General features: G+C 40.8%; 1 protein-coding gene across 3 annotated transcripts in view; it reads left to right on the top strand.

Moving 5' to 3' along the window:
- The window catches only part of nr0b1 (nuclear receptor subfamily 0, group B, member 1), a 112,477-nt gene that overhangs the window by 68,857 nt on the left and 20,687 nt on the right, over positions 1-22,933 (top strand). The window contains exon 3 of one of the 3 annotated variants that reach the window (XR_010018190.1): positions 12,730-12,844. The exons of 1 other annotated variant lie outside the window; for it this stretch is intronic. Coding sequence is in view for 1 of the 2 variants with exons in the window: in XM_063049908.1 (XP_062905978.1) it covers positions 12,730-13,001 (272 nt within the window). In the remaining variant the exon portion in view is untranslated. Of the gene's footprint in view, positions 1-12,729; positions 13,652-22,933 lie in introns of those variants that run through there. One more of the 3 variants, XM_063049908.1, reaches the window with a different exon arrangement.

The raw sequence follows: 22,933 nt of genomic DNA, 5'->3' as shown, positions 1-22,933 counted from the left end.
TTCATTGTCTTCTGAATCAGACTACAATTGAGCCGAATCTGAAATTTCATTTTTGTTTAAAATGTGTTCGGGTGGCCCTTAACTCAAAAAATTATTCTGGAACAGAACAAAAACGTTAGATGCTATGTATGCTCCTAAATTAGCCTTCAGATGTTTGTAGGAATCCTGGGAGAGAGCTTCTGCATATCTATGTCCCCGGTAATGTGTCTGTATTTATCAAGGATGCCACTGGTAGCCCACGATACTTAGTATATCGGGAAGGCTCTGAGGTTGAATGATCACATTGGGAGTCCTTGATGCGATCAGAAATTGATAATACAGCTACTAGTCTTTGACTTCATAACTACAATGGGAATGTAACATGAAGTACCAGGCTCTGACCAATATTGTGCTCTGAAACAAAATAAATAAATGTGATTTGCCTCACCAAAGAATTCTCTATGCTTGCATTTTGGCTGTAAACCTCTTCTCAAATCTCAATGGATATTTCTGTATGACTACTGCTTGATTTTAATCTGGCTGCTCAGATGTTACATACTCTGAATGAATGTGTTACCCATTCAAACATCTTTACCTTTCCTCCTTTAGGAAAACAAAATTAGCCCATTTGGAAAACAACTCTGATTAGCACTTCTGAGACTGGGTGTTCGGTAGTGATATCATAAGTATAAAAGTTTGAAGTTCAAAGTAAAATTTATTATCAGAGTACATGCCTGTCGCCATGTACAATCCTGAGATTCTTTCTCTGCGGCCATACTTAGCAAATCTATAGAACAGTAACTGTAAACAGGATCTGTAAACTGTAAATAAATTGTGCAAATGTAGATAATAAATAATAGCAATAAATAATGAACATGAAATAATAAGATAGAAGAGTAGGTACCCCCCCCTCCCTTTTGTTCAAGAGCCTGATGTAAGGGCTCTTTTCCATGGATTCTGCCTGGCCTCCTGAGTTCCTCCAGTGTTTTGTGTGTGTTGCTTGGATTTCCGGCATCTGCAGATTTTCTCTTGCTTGTTAAGGGGTAGTAACTGCTCTTGAACCTGGTGGTGCGAGTCCTGAGGCACCTGTACCTTCTAAATCCACAGGAGTATGTTCACTCATCTGTGTTTGGATTGTCTTACCAGCTGCTCAAGTTCTTTTCAGCATTTAGTAACCCAAAGAAGTTCTCACAATAATAGTCCATCCAAGGTGGCATTATTGGTGGCCAAGCCATTTGATTCAAGTCCTGATGAAGGTCTCAGCCTGAAATGTTGACTAATTATTCATTTTAGTAGATGCTACCTGAGATGTTGAGTTCCTCCAGCATTTTATATTGCTTGATTCAGTACCTGCCTTCTTCATTAATGCTGTACACTATAGATATGGTACACACCACTGGCAGAATGCCTGGCAGTAACAAGATCAATGATTGGAGCTCCCTCTTCCATTTACAAAGTCCAGAGTCTCAATGTCAGGGGTACACCTCCACTTCAGATAAAAAAGGAAGATTCTGGATATCTGAAATAAAACAGAAAACTGTTGGGGACCAATATCCTGGCAGGGAGATTAGCGAGGGCTACTGAGGTGACTTTAAACTAGAACGGTTGGGGGGTGGGAATCAAATTAAAGAGGCTAGGCGAGAGGAGGTTAGTTCTCAACAGGGGGATGGGAACCAGTACAGAGAGACAGAGGGGTGTAAAGTGAGGGTAGAAGCAAAAAGTAGTAAGGAGAAAAGTAAAAGTGGCAGGCCGACAAATCCAGGGCAAGCATCAAAAAGGGCCACTTCTCAACATAATTGTATAAGGGCTAAGAGAGTTGTAAAAGAGCGCCTAAAGGCTTTGTGTGTCAATGCAAGGAGCATTCGTAACAAGGTGGATGGATTGAAAGTGCAGATTGTTATTAATGATTATGATATAGTTGGGATCACAGAGACATGGCTCCAGGGTGACCAAGGATGGGAGCTCAACGTTCAGGGATATTCAATATTCAGGAGGGATAGACATGAAAGAAAAGGAGGTGGGGTGGCGTTGCTGGTTAAAGAGGAGATTAATGCAATAGAAAGGAAGGACATAAGCCAGGAAGATGTGGAATCGATATGGATAGAGCTGCATAACACTAAGGGGCAGAAAACGCTGGTGGGAGTTGTGTACAGGCCACCTAACAGTAGTAGTGAGGTTGGAGATGGTATTAAACAGGAAATTAGAAATGTGTGCAATAAAGGAACAGCAGTTATAATGGGTGACTTCAATCTACATGTAGATTGGGTGAACCAAGTTGGTAAAGGTGCTGAGGAAGAGGATTTCTTGGAATGTATGCGGGATGGTTTTTTGAACCAACATGTCGAGGAACCAACTAGAGAGCAGGCTATTCTGGACTGGGTTTTGAGCAATGAGGAAGGGTTAATTAGCAATCTTGTCGTGAAAGGCCCCTTGAGTAAGAGTGACCATAATATGGTGGAATTCTTCATTAAGATGGAGAGTGACATAGTTAATTCAGCAGCAAAGGTTCTGAACTTAAAGAGGGGTAACTTTGAAGGTATGAGACGTGAATTAGCTAAGATAGACTGGCAAATGACACTTAAAGGGTTGACGGTGGATATGCAATGGCAAGCATTTAAAGATTGCATGGATGAACTACAACAATTGTTCATCCCAGTTTGGCAAAAGAATAAATCAAGGAAGGTAGTGCACACGTGGCTGACAAGAGAAATTAGGGATAGTATCAATTCCAAAGAAGAAGCATACAAATTAGCCAGAAAAAGTGGCTCACCTGAGGACTGGGAGAAATTCAGAGTTCAGCAGAGGAGGACAAAGGGCTTAATTAGGAAGGGGAAAAAAGAATATGAGAGAAAACTGGCAGGGAACATAAAAACTGACTGTAAAAGCTTTTATAGATATGTAAAAAGGAAAAGACTGGTAAAGACAAATGTAGGTCCCCTACAGACAGAAACAGGTGAATTGATTATGGGGAGCAAGGACATGGCAGACCAATTGAATAATTACTTTGGTTCTGTCTTCACTAAGGAAGACATAAATAATCTTCCAGAAATAGTAGGGGACAGAGGGTCCAGTGAGATGGAGGAACTAAGCGAAATACATGTTAGTAGGGAAGTGGTGTTAGGTAAATTGAAGGGATTAAAGGCAGATAAATCCCCAGGGCCAGATGGTCTGCATCCCAGAGTGCTTAAGGAAGTAGCCCAAGAAATAGTGGATGCATTAGTGATAATTTTTCAAAACTCGTTAGATTCTGGACTAGTTCCTGAGGATTGGAGGGTGGCTAATGTAACCCCACTTTTTAAAAAAGGAGGGAGAGAGAAACCGGGGAATTATAGACCGGTTAGCCTAGCGTCGGTGGTGGGGAAACTGCTGGAGTCAGTTATCAAAGATGTGATAACAGTACATTTGGAAAGCGGTGAAATCATCGGACAAAGTCAGCATGGATTTGTGAAAGGAAAATCATGTCTGACGAATCTCATAGAATTTTTTGAGGATGTAACTAGTAGAGTGGATGGGGAGAACCAGTGGATGTGGTATATTTGGATTTTCAAAAGGCTTTTGACAAGGTCCCACACAGGAGATTAGTGTGCAAACTTAAAGCACACGGTATTGGGGGTAAGGTATTGATGTGGATAGAGAATTAGTTGGCAGACAGAAAGCAAAGAGTGGGAATAAATGGGACCTTTTCAGAATGGCAGGCGGTGACTAGTGGGGTACCGCAAGGCTCAGTGCTGAGACCCCAGTTGTTTACAGTATATATTAATGACTTTCGAGGGAATTAAATCTCCAAGTTTGCGGATGACACGAAGCTGGGTGGCAGTGTTAGTTGTGAGGAGGATGCTAAGAGGATGCAGAGTGACTTGGATAGGTTGGGTGAGTGGGCAAATTCATGGCAGATGCAATTTAATGTGGATAAATGTGAAGTTATCCACTTTGGTGGCAAAAATAAGAAAACAGATTATTATCTGAATGGTGGCCGATTAGGAAAAGGGGAGGTGCAACGAGACCTGGGTGTCATTATACACCAGTCATTGAAAGTGGGCATGCAGGTACAGCAGGCGGTGAAAAAGGCAAATGGTATGCTGGCATTTATAGCGAGAGGATTCAAGTACAGGAGCAGGGAGGTACTACTGCAGTTGTACAAGGCCTTGGTGAGACCACACCTGGAGTATTGTGTGCAGTTTAGGTCCCCTAATCTGAGTAAAGACATCCTTGCCATAGAGGGAGTACAAAGAAGGTTCACCAGATTGATTCCTGGGATGGCAGGACTTTCATATGAAGAAAGACTGGATGAACTGGGCTTGTACTCGTTGGAATTTAGAAGATTGAGGGGGGATCTGATTGAAACATATAAAATCCTAAAGGGATTGGACTGGCTAGATGCAGGAAGATTGTTCCCGATGTTGGGGAAGTCCAGAACGAGGGGTCACAGTTTGAGGATAAAGGGGAAGCCTTTTAGGACCGAGATTAGGAAAAACTTCTTCACACAGAGAGTGGTGAATCTGTGGCATTCTCTGCCACAGGAAACAGTTGAGGCCAGTTCATTGGCTATATTTAAGAGGGAGTTAGATATGGCCCTTGTGGCTACGGGGATCAGGGGGTATGGAGGGAAGGCTGGGGCGGGGTTCTGAGTTGGATGATCAGCCATGATCATAATAAATGGTGGTGCAGACTCGAAGGGCCGAATGGCCTACTCCTGCACCTATTTTCTATGTTTCTATGTTTCTTTGTTGGTAACACACAGAAAGTGCTGGAGGAACTGAGCCAGTCAGGCAGCATCTACGCAGAGGTATGAAGAGTTAAATTTTTGGAACGATAACTTTCATCAGAACTGGAAAGGAACGAGGAAGAAGCCACAATAAGAAGGTTGGTGAAAGAGAAGGAGTACAAGCTGGTCGATGATAGATGAGACCAGGTGAGCAGGAAGTTGGGTGGGTGGGAGAAGGGGATGAAATAAGAAGCTGAGAAATAAATATGTTGCAGACAGTCAGCAGGTCAGCTGGCATGCAAAGAAAACCAGAGTGAATGTTTCAGTCCAAAGACTGTTCAATCTAGTGTGCTATTATTATAATCCCTTTTATTATTTTTTATTACTATTCTTTCCTCCGTTTTGTTGCCTGGCCTGCTGAATGTTTCTAGCATTTTCAATCTTTGCAAGTTTCCCATCATTTAATACATTGTCCTTACTTGAAAATATCATTATCTTAACAGTTGCTGGGTAATAGGGAAATAAGTGATGGAATGGAACCAATGGGACTAATCTGACAGCCAGCACACACTTAGTGGGCCAAATGGCCTCCAGTAATGGCTCAATAAAATAAAAAAATGTACGAGTTGAGATAAAGAGCCTCCTTTAATTCCTTATAATAGGCAATAGATCTTAAGAACAGACATTAGAACCATTACCAGACATAATTTTTTGGTGAGTGATTAAAATTCACAGGCCAGAACTTGAGAAGGACAAGTAGTCCGGAAGGTTGCAAGGCTGGGGGGCAGTAGCAGAGTTGGGGAGAAATGAGATAACTGAAGGATGGAAAAACAAGGCTCAGAATTTTAAAGTAGCATGTGAAGATTAACCACAAATAGGGGCCATGTGAGATTTAACACAGTCAGGCAGAAGATGTGCTCAAGCTTCTGGTGGTTAGAACAAGTCACACGTGTGAAATTAGCAATTAATACTCTCAGTCAATATCAGCAAGACCAAGGAGTTGATTATTGACTTCAGGAGGAGGAAACCAGAAGTCGCTGGAGGATCAGAGGTTGGAGACGGTCAGCTAATTTAAATTCTACAGTGTTATCATTTTGGAGGACCTGTCCTAGGCCCAGCATAGAAGTGCCATTACGAAGAAAGCATGGCAACACCTCTATTCCCTTAGTTTCTGAAGATTCAGCATGAGACTTAAACCTTTGACAAACCTCTATAGGTGTGTGCTGGAGGGTACATTGACTGGCTGCATCACAGCCTGGTATGGAAATACCAATGACCTTGAACGGAAAATCCTACAAAAAGTCATGGATACAGCCCAGTCCATCACTGGTAAGCCCTCCCCACTACTGAGCACATCCACATGATGTGTTGTCACAGGAACGCAGTATCCATCATCAAGGATCCCCACCTCCCAGGTCATTCACCTTGCTGCTGCCAGAAGGAAGAAGATGAAGGAACCTCAAGGCTCACACCACCAGGTTCAGGAACAGTTATTACCCATCAGCCATCAGGCTCTGAATCAAAGGGGATAACTTCACTCCACTTCACTTGCCCCAACATTGAAATGTTCTCACAACCTATGCACTCACTTTCAAGAACCCTTCATCTCATTTTTTCAATATTTATTGCTCATTTATTTATTATTATTATTTCTTTCTCTTTGTATTTGCAGCTTGTTGTCTCTTGCACACTGGTTGAACACCCACATTGGTGCAGTCTGTCATTGACTCTATTATGGTTATTTTTCTATTATGGATTAATTGAGTATGCTCACAAGAAAATGATGTTTGTAAATGGTGACATATATGTACTTCAATAATAAATTTACATTGAACTTTGACATTTGAACTTCAATACCTTATCGGTACAGAGAAAGTGATGGTAAATAAAACATCAATTAAAATTTAAGATTCAAGATTGTTTAATGTCATTTCTTGTACACAGGTGTAAAGGAGAATTAAATAGTTGTTACTCTGTATCTGATGCAGCTTAAAAGAACACAAAAAGATAAAGAACAATAATAATAAAAAAAACACTTGCATCGTACACCAGCGTGCTCCCTTCAGTTACCTGGAAGAAAACGTAGCCTTTGACCAGGAGCTGATGTCGTCAAGTGGTGCCCAACCTTCACAGAGTGTTTCGACCCTTAACCACAACACTCTTCAGTTGGCAGGTCAGCAGTGGTGGCCAAGTCACTGGTCATCTGCTCCTGACTTGCAGCTGAAGTCTTCTCGTCTGCTCCATATCTAAGAAGAGGCTCTTTCTGCTTCCTCCCCCATCCTGTGAGCTGCTTGGTTCTTGTTCTTTTCAACAAGACTGAGTGCAGACAGAAATCTCCATGCTGACCTTGCTGGGAACCCTCTACAGTACATCTTCTTGGGGAACAGCCACACCTGCCATCCTTTGTCCCTGCACTCCTGGACTAAGGAGTGGTACTTTAGGACCTTCCTCTTGTGAGCCTCCTTGCATCCTTCCTCCCATGGTACTGTGAGCTTCACCAGGATGGTTTTCTTGACTTTGGTGGACCATAGTACTATGTCTGGTTGAAGTGTGGTTTGTACCACCTCTGGACACTGCAGGTTCCTCTCCACATTGACCCTCATTTCCCATGATTTGTCAGTTTGCAGCAGATTGGATTTAGGCCTCTTTGATATGACTGGCGGCTGTTTCCTTGATGAAAATGACTGCCCTGTTTGTCTCTCTGCCAGCTGGTCTCTGTTTACAGCTCCTCTTCTCCAGTGTGTTAGCAAAGGACAGCAGGACCTTGTGGTGGTGCCACATATAGCGTCCTGTGTTAGAACCTTTTTGCATCCTGACAGTGTGTGTGTCAGTGAACCCCGCTGACCACAAAGCTTGCGGTTAGGGTCCTCTCTCAGCACCCATGTGTGCAGCTGTGATTGTGTAGGGAGAGTGTCATACACGGAGCGCAGAAGGGCTCCAATCTCCAAAGATCTGCATAAGTGATCTTTTGCTTGGGTAGATCCTATTTCGTCCAGGCGCCCTGTGACCCCAACTCCACTGCCTTCAACACTCACGTTTCGTCCTCACAGTTCCATACCTCTGCCTGGACCTTGTCATGCCTGTTCCTCGCACTTGGAAGTGTGCAGGGTCGATGCTTTGCCATTCCAGGCGTGAGTTGCTGATGATCTCTCTCAATTGCAGGGTGCTCACTGCCTGGTCTACGTCCGAGTTGGCAGCCCACTTTCGGCCGACTTTGTTGTGACTCTTACTTGGTTTATTAGCTTGTCATCGGAGCCTCTCAGTGTTAACACAACTCTGCAGTTTTCCACTTGAACTCCTCCACTACTGATGACAACGGGTCTGTGACTGGCCTGATCTTACGTAGAGCCTCACTGAAGAAGAACTTGGGGCGGATCCCCAGCCACTTCCGCAGGTGCTTGTTGACTTTCCTCTCAGTACCTTCTACAGTGGTCATGGGAAACTCGAACACCGTGAGAAGCCAGAGCAGCCTCGCTGGAAGACCATGTTGGTACAACCATGTCTTAAATTTACCAGGGAGTCTGGTTTTGTCAATCTTCTTCAGCCACTCTTCAGTCTGTTTTACAGTGTCGGTGATGTTGGTGTTGTCCGTCATTGCTGCATTAAACTACTTTCCAAGACACATTACTGGGTGCCCTCTATGGATGGAATGACTTCTCACTGTACTTGAAGACTGACTTGCTGGTAACCTTGCCCTTTTTGATCACCATGCATCCAGCTTTGAAGATCATCCTAGCCCAGGTAGCTACATTGTCCAAGGTTTCCAATACCCATCTTGCTTGGACATGGGTTACAGTGGTCCATGAACTCCTGTTTTACAGGTTGTTGGATGACGGGCTCCAACAGTGGGCCTCAGGTTACGTCTGCTGCTGCTGATATGAGGAAGTTCATACCCATGACAAACAAAATGGGGAAGATGGTACAGCTGGTTGGAGTCCATTTTTGGAGGTATTGCCTCCTGGTTGTAAAGTGGGCTGAAGTGATGCGTAGCTTGAATCCTCCTAGGTTGCTGGTGATCATGTCTCGCTTTACTGGTGGGATATGGCGGTGGTCCAGGATGTGTGGAATTGATCTGTAGGCATTGGCTAGGTCTTGCCAGACAACTGTTAGGTCTCCTTTGCCTGGCCTCGCAGACTAAGTGGCTGATTATTGAGGTGTGTTCAAGGCACCCAGAAAAACCCGGGATGCCACCTTTCCGGATGGATGTGTTGATATAGTGGTTCTCTGTTAAGTAGGTAAATATAAACATAGGTTATATACATAGGTTGATTGTATGTTCATAAAATGATGCTATGTTGTACACAACGTTACTGTCGGGAAATAATAAAGTAGTGGTGGAGGTGTTGATAAGCCTTACTGCTTGGGGAAAGTAACTGTTTTTGAGTCTGGTGATCCTGCTGTGGATGCTACGTAGCCTCCTCTCTGATGGGAGTGGGACAAACAGTCCGTGTGCAGGATGGGTAAAATCCTTCTTGATGTTACTGGCCCTTTCCTGGCATCTTTCCATGTATATGTCCTTGATAGCAGGTGGGCTGTTGCTGGAGGTTCGTTGGGCAGTTTTGACTAACTGTTATAGAGCCTTCCTGTCCATCACAGTGCAGTAGTGGTGCAACTTGTCCGGATACTTTCTACTGCGCATCTGTAGGATGACGTAAGTACGTGTATGGATGTGTAAAGTTCAGCTCGCTTCAGCCTCCTCAGAAATGAGAGACATTGATGAGCTTCTGTGTCTGTGCAGGATGTGGTCTGGCACAATGAGAAGTTGAGTTTCTGTGCCACCAATATAAAGGGGTGTGTGAGTGGTGTTGAGTGGAGTTCTCTTGAAGGTGATAACCATCTCTTTTGTCATGTTGACGTTAATGAAGAGGTTATTTGCCTGGCACCAGGCCTCAAGCTCTTCCACCTCCTCTCGGTAGGCCGTCTCATCATTGTTGATGATGAGCCCACCACTGTCGTGCCATCAGCAAACTTGACAATGTGATGGCTCGGTTGCTTGGCTGTGCAGTCATGTGTGAGCAGAGTGTACAGCTATTAAATTACTGATTTAATATTTAGTACAACAGGAAGACTGATGTTGAATTGAGAATGTTTCTGTTCAAAGACTATTTGACTTTCTGTGTTATTATTACAATTCCTTTCATTAGTTTTATTACTATAATAAAATAATAATCTGTGTCCTGAAGAAGGGTCTTGGCCCAAAATGGTTTATTCTTCTCCATCGATACTCCCTGACCTTTTGCGGTCCTGGAGCACTTGTGTGTGTTGTTGATGTTTATGATTTAATATTTGTTAGGTAGGGGTGTTGCTCCTTAGAACTTGAGAGTCTTTATCCAGTGATCACTTCAGAGATGTGGCTCATGGAAACTCCAGAGATAATGGAGGCATAGTTGAGAGTTTAGGTAGCAAAGTAACAGAGGTAGAGGTGTACCTGTGGTGAGAAGAGACGGTTGTTTTGGTAGTGAGGATATATAGTCTAAATCTTACTCAAAGATCTACGTAACATCAGGAATGACAACCATCTGGTTCAATTCCATACGTTCACAGAGATAATGCAAATGAATCAATTCAAGTGTTTGCTGTTAAGAAAAAAACACATTTAATTTCCAAATTACTTCAGTTTGATTTGGTATCTAAAACCTTTTCCAATAAAAATATATCAAATTTAGTTTTAGCATTTCAATCAACCTTTTTTCTCAATGGATCTCTTCTGAGCAGACATCTTTTGAACAGACTTTCTGGCAATGATGTTAACTGGTACAGCTTTTGAACGTTGACAGTGAAATGCAGGGTAGGTACAAAGCTGCCTGTATCAATAAAGGTTGTCTCAGGTGTCTATGCTGTGACTAACTGGGGTCATCATGTCCCCAACATTCCCAAGTGCACATTTCTGATTTTTGACTCACACATTATTTTCAAAGGGCTATCTAATTGTAAGTTCAGAATGGTTGTATTGTTGAGCAGACTTGTTGTATTTCACAAGGTTAAGGCACAGAAAGGAGCCATTGTTCTCGCTGTTGAGTAGGATCTCCTGTTTCAGTCTCATTCCCTTCCTTTTGTTCCATCTTTTACATTAAAATTCTTCTCCTGTTTCATTTTAAATGATGCTATAAAGTTTGGGTCAGTGAGCTTGTGTTAACCCATAGAGTGGTAATCTCTCTGGGAAAAATATCCTTCGTTCTTCTTGTAGTAATCCAAGGTTTACGTCCAAATTTCCAGCCACTGAAAACATTTATCCTTTCATCATTTTGAAAACCTCAATTAGGCTCTGCCTTATTAGTGTTTTTTCTTCTAATAGAAAAGTCTATAATTATTCAGTTCTTTCACGTGAACAGTAACTTCTCATTACTGGTATCGTCTGGTGATTTTTTTTTGTTGTATCCATTTAATACCTCTAGTGTCCTTCATTTATGACTTGCTTTGAATTGTATGCTCCACCTGTGTGCCAACTGATGTATTAAACAAATTCAGTCTTACTTTCCTGGTTTTATAGTCAATGTCCCAAGAATAAAAACAAATCTGAATACCTTTTTATGTGCTTCTTATTCAGTCCTTGCCTATGACGTCCCTAAATCCTGAGAAGTGAAAAGAAACTTCCTGTTTATTGTTGCTTGTCATTCAAATCTTGCACAGATTCCAATCCAATAAGGACATTGTTGCTTGATATAATTCCCAATTTAGCCAATGATTAAGCCAAGTTATGTTTCATTGGAGGATCATTTGATGTTCATAATTGTGTATATGATTTGCACTGCATATTCAACTCTCTGGACTGGTGTCAGGGATTATGAAATTCCACACCAAGTGAGAACAACCACTGTTTACTTTATAATTAATGCCAGGGTGTTCCTTTTAAACTAATTTATATTGTGGCCTGAAAACAATTCCTCAAGTCATACATCACAATGCAACTATGGGGTTTACCACTTAGAGAGAGACATTCAACCTTGATGTACCTGTACAGATTAATGGCCAGAGTTAAATCTTCTACCCCGCTGACTTCATTCTCTTTTCTCTACCTTAAGTATCGATTCACCTTTCTCTTAAAAAGTGAAATAGTTGTTGTCTCATCCTTTTATCCCATCAGCAAGCATTGTCTGTTCTCCTTCTTTAAATTCTTAGTGACCACAGAAGTTCCTATTTGCTCATATCTCATCTCTGTGAAAAGGACATACCTCTTCTTAACTTATTCTATTAATACTCATTGAATGGTAAATAACTCTATTAAACTTCCTTGATTCTCTTTTTTCCAGTATCTGCACTTACCTGTAATGGTTGAGCCTTGTATTTATAATATGCAGCCGGGCATTGTTGAGTGCATTGTTGAACTGTTAAAGTGATAATGGTGACATATGTATTTCCAGTTTTCCTGGTGACATAGATCATGTGACCCACTGAATCTATACCAGAGAAGTTCAGAATATACAGTGCATATCAGTCCCTCAAGATTCAGACATAACCTTAAGATTCGGGGGAGTAGATTTAGCATGGACATTAGGAGGAACAGCTTTTCGCAGGGAGTGGTGAATCTGTGGAATTCTCTGCTCAATAAAGCAGTGGAGGCTACGTCAGTAAATATATTTAAGACAAGGTTGGATAGATTTTTGCATAGTAGAGGAATGAAGGGTTGTGGGGAAAAGGGAGGTAGATGGAGATGATTCCATGTCCAGATCAGCTATGATCCTATTGAATGGCGGAGCAGGCTTGACAGGCCAGATGGCTTCATCCTGCTCCTATTTCTTATGTTCTTATGTCTCACTACCCTTTCTATTTCCCTGCAACCTGTTCTTTCACAGGTGCCCATTAATGCCTTTTTGATTCTACCACCAGCTAATTACAATCAATGAAATGCATGGTGTCCAGTAAACTGACCAAGTAACATATCTTTGGGATGATACTAGTGTTGTTATTTAAATCTGGGATCTCCTTATTGCAAGAAATATGAAACATTTAATCAAATATTTACTTTCAATCAAGTCTGTTGAAAGTTTATGTTGGTTAACGCTAACCCAAATTGCATGTTGACATTTTGCAATTTTCATTTTTAGAGCTTCCAGGACTACACTATGTCGAGTACATTCAAAGTCTTCAGCAAGAGGCACATCAAGCTCTCAAAGAATACGTGAAAAGCATTTACAAAGATGATCAGAGTCGTTTTTTCAACCTTATCATTGCACTTTCCATGCTTCGGTGCATTAGTGCAGGTGTCATTGCTGAACTGTTTTTCAGACCTATTGGTAATGTCGATATAGATGACAAGTTGCTTGACATGCTGTGTGTTGATAGCGAAGTTCAAGCTACTAAGCAAATCAGTACATAGTAAATGCTGAGTTGCTCGATAAAAGACCATGTAAATTATTTGTGTTTTTTGCAAAACGTATTTTTGTAAATTATATTGTAGATTGTTATTCTTGCACTTAATTTGATTTGCTATAAATAAATCTAGCAGGTATGATATCTATTAAAATTGATTGAGCTCTTGTAAACTTGCTTAACTTTTAGTTATGACAAGGTTATTTCTTTATATCAACACAGGAATATGTGATGTTTTGTAATATTAGCTCCTGGTTATTTTCTGTATCTATTACCCATCCTCTTTTGGAGGCAGCACAACAATCCTTGACCGTGATCTTGATCCTTCATTTCTGAATTTCACGAATGAAGTTATTGTTGAAGAGGATAATGGACCGCTGTCAGAGAATAATCTGGTGTTCTTCCGGCCGTTTGATTCATCTTTTTCCATACACTAAAAAAGAATAATTGCATTATAGGTCTATTTTATGACCTTGAGGTGTCCAAAGCTATACACAGTTAGTCAATGGAAATAGATGAAGCATTCCATTTGGTTCATGTTGGTAACAGGGGCTGAATTCATTTAATCCTATTACCACATAAATTTCCATGCTTCACTAACTTTTAAATTGCGGAATATGTTGTTTTGAGAAAGAAACACACCAGTTTCATAGTAGAATGTGCAATTCAGGGTGCATCAAACCAATGCAATTAAATTGTATTAATTTGTATTTTCTATGCATTGTCTGGAAGGAAAATCTGACCACAATAGAAAGAAAATAGGGGAATGAAGGGTTATGAAGAAAAGGCAGGTAGGTGGAGATGAGTCCATGGTCAGATCTGCCATGATCTTATCGAATGGCGGAGCAGGCTCAGGGCCAGATACACCTGCTCCTATTTCATATGTTCTTAAAATACCTGAGTCATCTCTGAATGGAACAGTAAGATTTATTTTATATTCATCGAAATATCAAGGCTTTAATCTAAAATAGAATGTCTTAATCAAAACAGAAGTCCTAACATTGAGGTGCTCCCCAACACTAAACTTTTAAAGATTATATTATATCATGCAATCACATTGCATCTTTGATCTTCTGTTTCACAGGGATAGTTGTGGATTTCATATGATAGCAGAAAATACATATTGGTAAGTTTGCAGCTCATTATCTCTTACCATATTTATTTGATCCTAAGTCTTGGTAAAAGTCTTATTCGAGTAGGAGAACCGCACACAGATAACAAACATCAGCTTTGCAATGATAATTACCATTTTAGGACTAAGGTATCTACATTGTAAAAAGGAAATCATTTGAGCTATTTTTCATGTCTATCACTTATGTGATAGAATGATCCAGAACTAATCTATCTGGCCAGCTTGCATCCTGTACCTCTTTATTTTACTTTACTTTGAATATTTTCATTTTATGATTAATCCATCCAATAGCCTTTGCCTCAGTGATTACTTCAGGTAAAATATCTCCACAGCCCTGTGTTCAAAATAATTTCTCCAAAGCACTAGTTCTAATTCTCTGCAGATGCACTGACCTCGCAGAAAAATAACCAATATCCTTTACAATCTATGCTAAGAAAATTCTCAATGTGTACATAAACATTAAAGAAATATTTACTTAGACTTCTCTGCACTAGTAAAAATAATCTGCAGATCTTCCATACAGTTATAATTTTCAATCTTTTGAAACATTTTGGTGAAACTGTTAACACCCAAACAAAAAGGACATGTTTTTCTTTTGTTTAAACAGCTTTACTTTCAATGCCTCCCTTCAGTACCTGAGGGCCGCCACATTTATGTCCCACAATTCCTCTCCCTCCACACGTGCGCATGCATGTGCATAACAGGGAGATTATGTGTGTGTACTAAATATTTACATAGTCCAAATGAACAGAACTCAACAATCTCCCATCATTTTTATGTATATATTAAAAATAAAATTTGAAAAAAATTTAAGTCAATTAAAATGTCCATTAGGATATGGGAGTTAGTCCTAACGCTTGAAGTTAATACAATTCTTAAGGTAGCAAATGTCTTCACTAAGTACCTTAACAGCACAAGAGCTGGAGCTCCCTTCTTAATGAGACAGTCAGCTGTTTTTTCCTTTGTAGTTGACTGTAGCACGTGATGAATCTTCTGTGCTTGGACAAGTTCTTTGCTGCTGCTTATCTCTAGGCGAAGCCTCTTCTCTGTAACTGACTTGGTGGTTTCGATGGCATCAACCAAAGAGTAGTTGGTTATGACACGATATTTATAGACTATCCTTCTTTGGGTCACCATGGAAAATCTCAGAATAGTGTGGCCAGAAAAACTGCATTGTCGATACCTTCAGACATTGCAAGGGTTTATCCTGTCAGTATACTCTGTACAACTCTTCGGATCCTTTTTGACTACTGATAGAGAGGTGAGAATCGTCCCTCTTCTCCCATCAGTTAGAATAAAATATCGCCTTGAGTACCTCCATCAGGAAGGTTTCCAAGTGAGGCATCACTGAAGACAACGGGCCTCAGTGAGCTATCTTTTCCAAGCTGTTGAAACTTTAAGACTACTTTTTCTGATTGAATTCTGTGCACTATGTTTGCCTGATGTAAAGTTTGTACTGTGGCATTTTTCATGCTGGATGCCAAGTAGCAGGCATCAAACATGATGTCAGCTCTGCTCTGCATTGCCACCCATAGAATCTGACCTATCTTTGACCTACATTGCCCCGCTTCATCTTCACTGAGGGGTGCATCCTGCTGTGTGGCATGTGAGGATTCTATGCAGACTTTCTGAAGACTCCCGATGTAGCTTTCTTTGTGCAGTTGTACTGTTCCGTCAACAGCAAGGATGTCTAACCCTACACAGCAGAATCTGTCATGTTCCTCCCATCCAACCTGAAAGGCTAACTTACGGCAAGGTTTTGTGAGCCTCCTCATATGGTCAGCTACATGATAGGCAAGTATTTCAATCACATGATATCTTGAATCTTGCCAGTAAGAAACAACTGGATCCTCTTGTGACATCTTTCCACTTGTTTTCAACTTTATTTCCTTGACCTTTTTATACCCGTAGAGTGATGTAGCTGCTAGACCATACACACACTTTGTGGGTTTCCACAGAGTTCCTTCACTTCTGGCTTGAGGAAGGGGTTGAATGTAAATGTCACCTGACAGCCCCATTCCCAGTAAGAATGCGGATTTTATGTCGATGTAATGGGCTTGCCGATGCTTTTGACATATCACTGAGAGAAGTAGGTGGAGAGACTCTGATGGACATGCTGGTGATTGTTTTCACAGTCCTATGATCAGTTCCTCAAAACCTTTAGCCACCAGACATGCTTTTGGTATAATTCCTGTTGGGATTTCTTTCAGGGTGCACACCCATCTTGTGGACACTTTCTTTTGGTGAATGTCTCTAGCTTCCTCAAACACTCCATATTTCTTCAACTTCTGATTTCATCCTGTTTTGCAGATTTAAACAACACCTCTTTAGTTACTAGGACATCTTTATTTTGATACTGTATCTACATTTGGTTCAATATGAAGTGTGCCAGTGACCATGACTGGTTCTAGGTAATTCAAGTTGTACCAACTTTTGTTTCTCCCATGGCTTTGCCTGCTCGTCTTAAGACTTCAGCTTTATATGAGATACCAGTGTTTTGGTCTACAAACCTCACAGTTTGTTCTGTTTGAAGTCTGAAACTTCCATGTTATCTTTGCACTTGTGATAATTTCTGTTCAGGCAAGTCTATTGAATTCTCAACTGCACTCTCTTCAACACTCTCTGTGCCACTGCTAAGTAACTTTGTTGGGCCCTTAGCTGCACTGCTCATCCCTGTCTGTGCTATGTGACAGTGTGTTAGGTAAGAGCTTTTCAATTTCTGTGTCATTCTCCATGGAGTTCTGATGGTCTTCAGTACGTGCTTTATGTACCACACATTTCCATCTCCTACCATACTTGTTTATTGGATTTGTGCCAGGTAATGGTACACCCAGGTAATGGTAATGGGAATGATGCACCCTCACATATGTACTTCCATGTCTCAGGAATACCACAACTCCATTCTGACCAATGACAACTCCAGGACCTTTCCATTCTGTACTGTCTGCTCTTTTGTAATACATTTTGTCCCCTGTGTCATATTTGTCATTTGTAGGATGGACCTGAGCCCTCAGAGTTCTCTCTAACACTGTGCTTTAGTGAAAGGCTTCCCTGATGTATGCAGTGCTGAACTATGTTTCTCAGCCCACTCACTCCTTGTGGCGCCCATCAATCAGCAGGTGGTCCGTCAGTCGCACAGAGGGAAGATTTGGATTCTGGCGGAACACCAATTGATACGGGCTACAGCCATGTACGTTGTGCATGATACTCTGTGCCATAAGTGCCCAGTCCAAGGCTGTGTTCCAATCACAGCCATTGATTTTCTTTACCTTCAGCATTACTTCAGCAAGTGTTTAATTGTGTTGCTCCAGAACTCATGACTCCAAGGACTATATGCCGCAGTTGTCCTTATTTCAATGTTAAACTTCTCTGCTATATCTGCTGTTATTAAATTCACCACCATTATCACTGAATACTTTACCAGGTGGGCCATGCACACTTGTCCAGGAATGGATGACGTTTTTTACTATTTCTGAGGGTCTCCATGTATTTACAATGTTACCAGCACTGAAACGTGTGAGCTCATCAATGAAGTGGAAATAGCACACTCCTTGCTCCAGTTCAGATAGGTCTGTGGCTACTGTTTCATTGCGTTCAGATGCTTGTGGAAGACCACCTGCAGGCTTGAGCTTGGGCTTTCCAATCTTTTGGCATGTCTCGCAGCTGTCAATTATCTGCTCTAGAATGGAAAAATTATTAGCATCTTTGTTTCCTGAACTCCTGAGCAGCTTCTGAAGTTTATCATTTGAAGCATGTCCAAACTGTTTGTGAAGATTGAGCAACACTTCTCATCTATGGTCATGCTTTGTGTGACAGTTAGTACTTCATTCTCGCGTTGATGCTCAATAATGTCTTTACCTAGGATGTTCATACAGTAATGCCTAGAGCTGGTGAGCTCAAGAGACACTGGCTGTTGAAACATTGGTGCTTGGTCATTCTCCATATCCAGTACTGCTCCGGCTTTCCTTGGGAAGATCTACTCAAGAGTACTAGAATGTTAACTGGTATGACCTCCGTTTCAATGTAATGTTTTGTCTATCTTATTTTTGCAAGAATTTTCACTATTTTGGTGGCATGTACAATCTTTCCATCTCCACATTTGAATGCTTTGTTACCAGGTGTATCCCTGTTCACCAGTTTCTGCATTTCATTCTGGCTTAGTTCACTGACATAGCGTTCAAGTCATTTTTCTCCACACACTGCCCTTGTGCACGCTGTATCAATAACAGCAGATCCTAGAGATTCTATCATCAAAATGTCTGCCTCAGAATTTCTTCTCAAGTGATTCCTTGTTCGGTTCTGTGTGGATAGTTCCTTGCCCAGTGGTAAATGTTTCGTTATACCACACATTTCCACCTCCTACCATACTTGTTTATTGGATTTGTGCCAGGTAATAGTGCCCTTGGCTGGTCACTCAGACTTCTACACTTGCTATACTTAACATTTCTTTTATGCCTTTTCCAGACTCAAACTAATTCCAGCTGTTGTTTTCCTCCAAAAATCCTCATCAGTGCTGATTTCATAGATGCAAATGTAAGTTCTGTGCATGCAGTTAATGCTAGCTGTCTGTCCTTCTGTCCTTTATGTTTAGACATGCAGTATCCAACAAATTAAAAGCTAATACTACGTCAGAAAGTTCCATTTTGTATTTGCACTTGCAAGAGTACTTTTATTCAAAACAATATCATCAGCCATATTTTTAGAAACGTCTCTATCAGTTTTGTCAAAGTCTGAATATGCCTCATAAATTTGATCCTTTTCTTCCTTCAAAAAAGAGTCGTGTGTTTATTAGCATATTCATACCATCATATTTGTTCAAATGTTCCACTGAAGCTCCCATCACAATCTCTCTCACTCTTCCCAGAAGTGACAATGCACCAGCCAAAGCTTGCTTTGTCTTCTCAGTTCTGTAACACGAGTCCATTTTCCAATTTTATTTTTCCAGCTTTCATAAGGCTTGCTCTCATCAAATGCTGGTAGGATCCTATAATTGGAAACCGTCCTCTGCTACCACTGTTAATGCGAAAACAAGGACATGTTTTTCTTTTGTTTAAACAACTTTACTTTCAACGTTTCCCTTCAGTACCTTTCGGCCGCCAGCTTTACATCCCGCAATTCCTCTCCCTCCCCATGTGCGCGTGCATAATAAATACGCACATGGCCCAAGTGAACAGAACACGGTAAAACTATAGCATTCCCTTCAAAGAGAAATGAATAATGTGGTTTTCAAAATTAAATACAGTTCTTAATTCTGACTCACCAATGCAATACCAACATTTATCGGTTCTACTCCTGCATTCTATGATACCACTTACAAGATCCAACGTAATGCTACGTTTTTCCATGCTTTAACCTATCAACGTACATACAAGAATTCTGCGTCTGGACTTAAATTAGTACTGTTTATCATCCTTGCATGACATCTATGTCAATACATTTTTCTATTCATTTTCTTCACAATGGATTACCTCCGATTAAATTGCATCATTAGCTGTCTGATTTTCCCACTGTTCTGGCTTCCTTTCTCACTTCTCAAAGTTTCTCAAACGATCTACTTTATGTCATCAACAGACTTAAATGTTGCTCATGGGCAGGTTCAAGCAATCAGTGTGAGACCCAGTCCTAGACCTGTGAGGATATTATAGAGGATGATTAATTGTTTTGAATAACGAGGTCTCGGGGCTCATTATTCTGCACCTGGGGAGCAGAGCATTGAGCTCTTTTTAGGTGAGTAACTGGATAGGGTAGGTGAAAGGTGGTGTGCTGTGGTGAAGCGAATACTGTATGGAAAGAAAGGACATTCAGACTGCAAGACTTAGAGTCAGGTCGAGAAGCTGAGAGGATGCAAGTAGTGGCTGACCTTGACCTTGGCCTTGTTGGATTTTTATTTGTGGTCTGGATTCCGTGTTCAGCTCTGTAATTTTTAAAGCCAGGTCTTTTTGTGCAGGGCCAGCATGTTAGGTCACATGTAAACTTGAACTTATCTGAGTATTGACAGCATACTCAGCAAATTCATCTTGTCGTGAAAGAGCATTAAACAGTATTTCACCCCCTGTTTGAGTATGCAATAGGCCAATCACCTGTTCCAACTTGTAATAAGTTTGAGTTCCTTGCATGTTATATTGGGAACAAAGGAACTATTTGAATACTTTGAAAATAAGTACTTCACCATTGAGTTTCAAATCTTCCAAAGATAGTGTCTGATCACATTCACTGTGTTTGCATAGTTGTAGTCATTTATTTTTCACTAAGGGATGAAAAGTGGTTTTGGATCAGTAATATACTGTTATAGAGAATTAATTTGAGTTTATAACGTGCTGGTCTGGTGGGTTGTGGAGGTAAGGGCTATAATTATTTTTTGCAGAATACAATAGGCAGGCAAGGGTTTAGTATGTAAATTACTGTACTCCATGACTCTGAGGTAATCTTTAAGCAAAAGCATGACCTTTGGCTCATCACGACTAATTCTGGAGAGATGTAAATTTGTTTTCAGTGCTACACTATAATCCATTAACAAGAGGTGTATTTGTATGATCAATAAACTGTGCAAATTTTTCTCTTCTATCTAATATAAGATGCTCATGTGAATCTGTAAGGCAGCTAACTTTATAGTGTACAGTACTTTTATCTGTCATAAATTATTATAATATGTAAAATACTTTTAATAATGTCAATACATCTGACTTACTATTTCTTATTAAGTGTATATCAACTGAAAATTTTTCTTCAGATGCCTTGGATTATTTTGCAGCAATGTGTCTTCAAGTTTATGTCTTATGACAAACAATATCCTCAGGGGATTTTATTCAGAACTGATGAAGACTATTTTGTTTTGGATGTTTAAAACCCTTTTCATTCCAAACAGCACATCATTAGAAATATTTGGAGGGGAAAATCTAACTGCTGTTTGAAAAAGAAACATTTTATTTTCATTAATATTGGAAGTCCTCTATAAATGTGGTCTATTTCCCTTTGGGACTGATTTGTCAAAATTATTATTTCACACTGCTCTCAGAAGAGATAAAATATAAAACTAATTAGCATTTGAGCAAAACACCAGCTGGAGCTTCTTTTGGCAAATTATATACACAATGATCAGTTCTTATTGCCATCTCAAATATCATATTACTGACCAATTTCTACAAAACATACCTCAATAAATCTAGCTGAAGAGTAGCAACTATTCAATTATAGACCAGAGAGACATTCATACAGCACAACGTACCCAGATGGTACATTGCCTCTCAGGTGGCAGCGTCAGGGACATCTCAGACTGGGACCACAGCATTCTTAAGGGGAAGGGGGAGCAGCCAGAGGTACCAATGAAATAAGTAGGAAAACAGATGAGGTCCTGAAAAGTGAATAAAGGGAGCTTGGTAGTAAGCTAAAAATCTGAATCCGGATTGTTGCCTGTAATGCGCATCAGAGAGGTAAGAATAGGGTGATATGGCAGATAGGTGCCATAAAATTGGTGCTGGGGGTAGGGTTTCAGATTTGTGGATAATTAGGAACTTTTCTGAGGAAGTTATGATTGGTACAAAAGGGAAGGGTTACACCTGACCAATATCCTTGGGGCAGGCTTGCTAGAGCTATAGGGGAGGGTTTAAATGAATTTGGCAGGGGGATGGAAACCAGAGTGATATGGCAGAGGATGGAGCAGTTGATTGAAGTATGTCTTTATTGGGAGAAGTATCAGGAACAAGAGTAATGAATCAGAGCATGGAACTATGTCATCGTAGCCATTACAGAGACTTGATTATCACAAGGGCAGGAATAGCTGTTGGATCTTCTGGGATCTAGATGCTTCAAAAGGGACAAGCAAGGAGGCGGGGAAGTGATATTGCAAATTAGTGCTGTCACAGCTGCAGAAAGGGACGGCATTGTGCAGGGACTGTCTATTGAGTGAGTGTGGATGGAAGTCAGAAGCAGGATGGGAGTAATCACTCCATTGTTGACAAGCGAAGTGGAGCATCTAGTCAAGAGGAAAAAGGAAACATACTTAAGTTTTACGAAGCAGGTATCAGACTGGGCTGTTGAGAGTTATAAGGTAGCCAGGATGGAGCTTAAGAAGGGATTTAGTAGAGCTAGAAGGGGACATGAGAAGGCCCTTACAGGTAGAACTAAGGCAGTCTACATGTACATGAAGAACAGAAGGATGACTAGATTGAGAGTAGGACCGATCAGGGATAAATGAGGATAAAAGTGCCTGGAGGTGGGGGGGGGGGGTCCTTAGTAAATACTTTGCTTCAGCATTCACTAGTGAGAAGGACCTTGCTGAATGTGAACTCAGAGTAAAACAGGTTAATATGCTGGAAGTCAATGTTAAGAAAGAGGACGTGCTGTAACTTTTGAAAAAATCATTAGAATAAATAAGTTCCTGAGGTCAGACAGTATATACTGCAGGTTACTAAGGGAAACAGGGAAGAAATCTACTCTTCGTGATGTTTATAAATGGCCTGGATGAGGAAGTGGAGGGATGGGTTAGTAAATTTGCTGATGACACAAAAGTTGGGTGTCTTGTGAATAGTGTGGAGGGCTGTCAGAGGTTACAGTGGGATATTGATAGGATGCAAAACTGGGCTGAGAAGTTGCAGATGGAGTTCACACCAGATAAGTGTGAGGGGGTTCATTTTGGTAGGTCAAATATCATAGCAGAATATAGTATTAATGGTAAGACTCTTGGCAGTGTGGAGGATCAGAGGGATCTTGGGGTTCGAGTCCATACACTCAAAGCTGTTGCGCAGGTTGACTCTGTGGTTAAGAAGGCATATGGTGCATTGGCCTTCATCAATCACGGGATTGAGTTT

The sequence above is a fragment of the Mobula hypostoma genome, chromosome 6 (genome assembly GCF_963921235.1).
Source record: "Mobula hypostoma chromosome 6, sMobHyp1.1, whole genome shotgun sequence".
In the NCBI taxonomy this organism is placed as follows: domain Eukaryota; kingdom Metazoa; phylum Chordata; class Chondrichthyes; order Myliobatiformes; family Myliobatidae; genus Mobula; species Mobula hypostoma.
The sequence above is the reverse complement of the archived record's forward strand: the minus strand, read 5'-3'. Positions and strand labels throughout refer to the sequence as shown.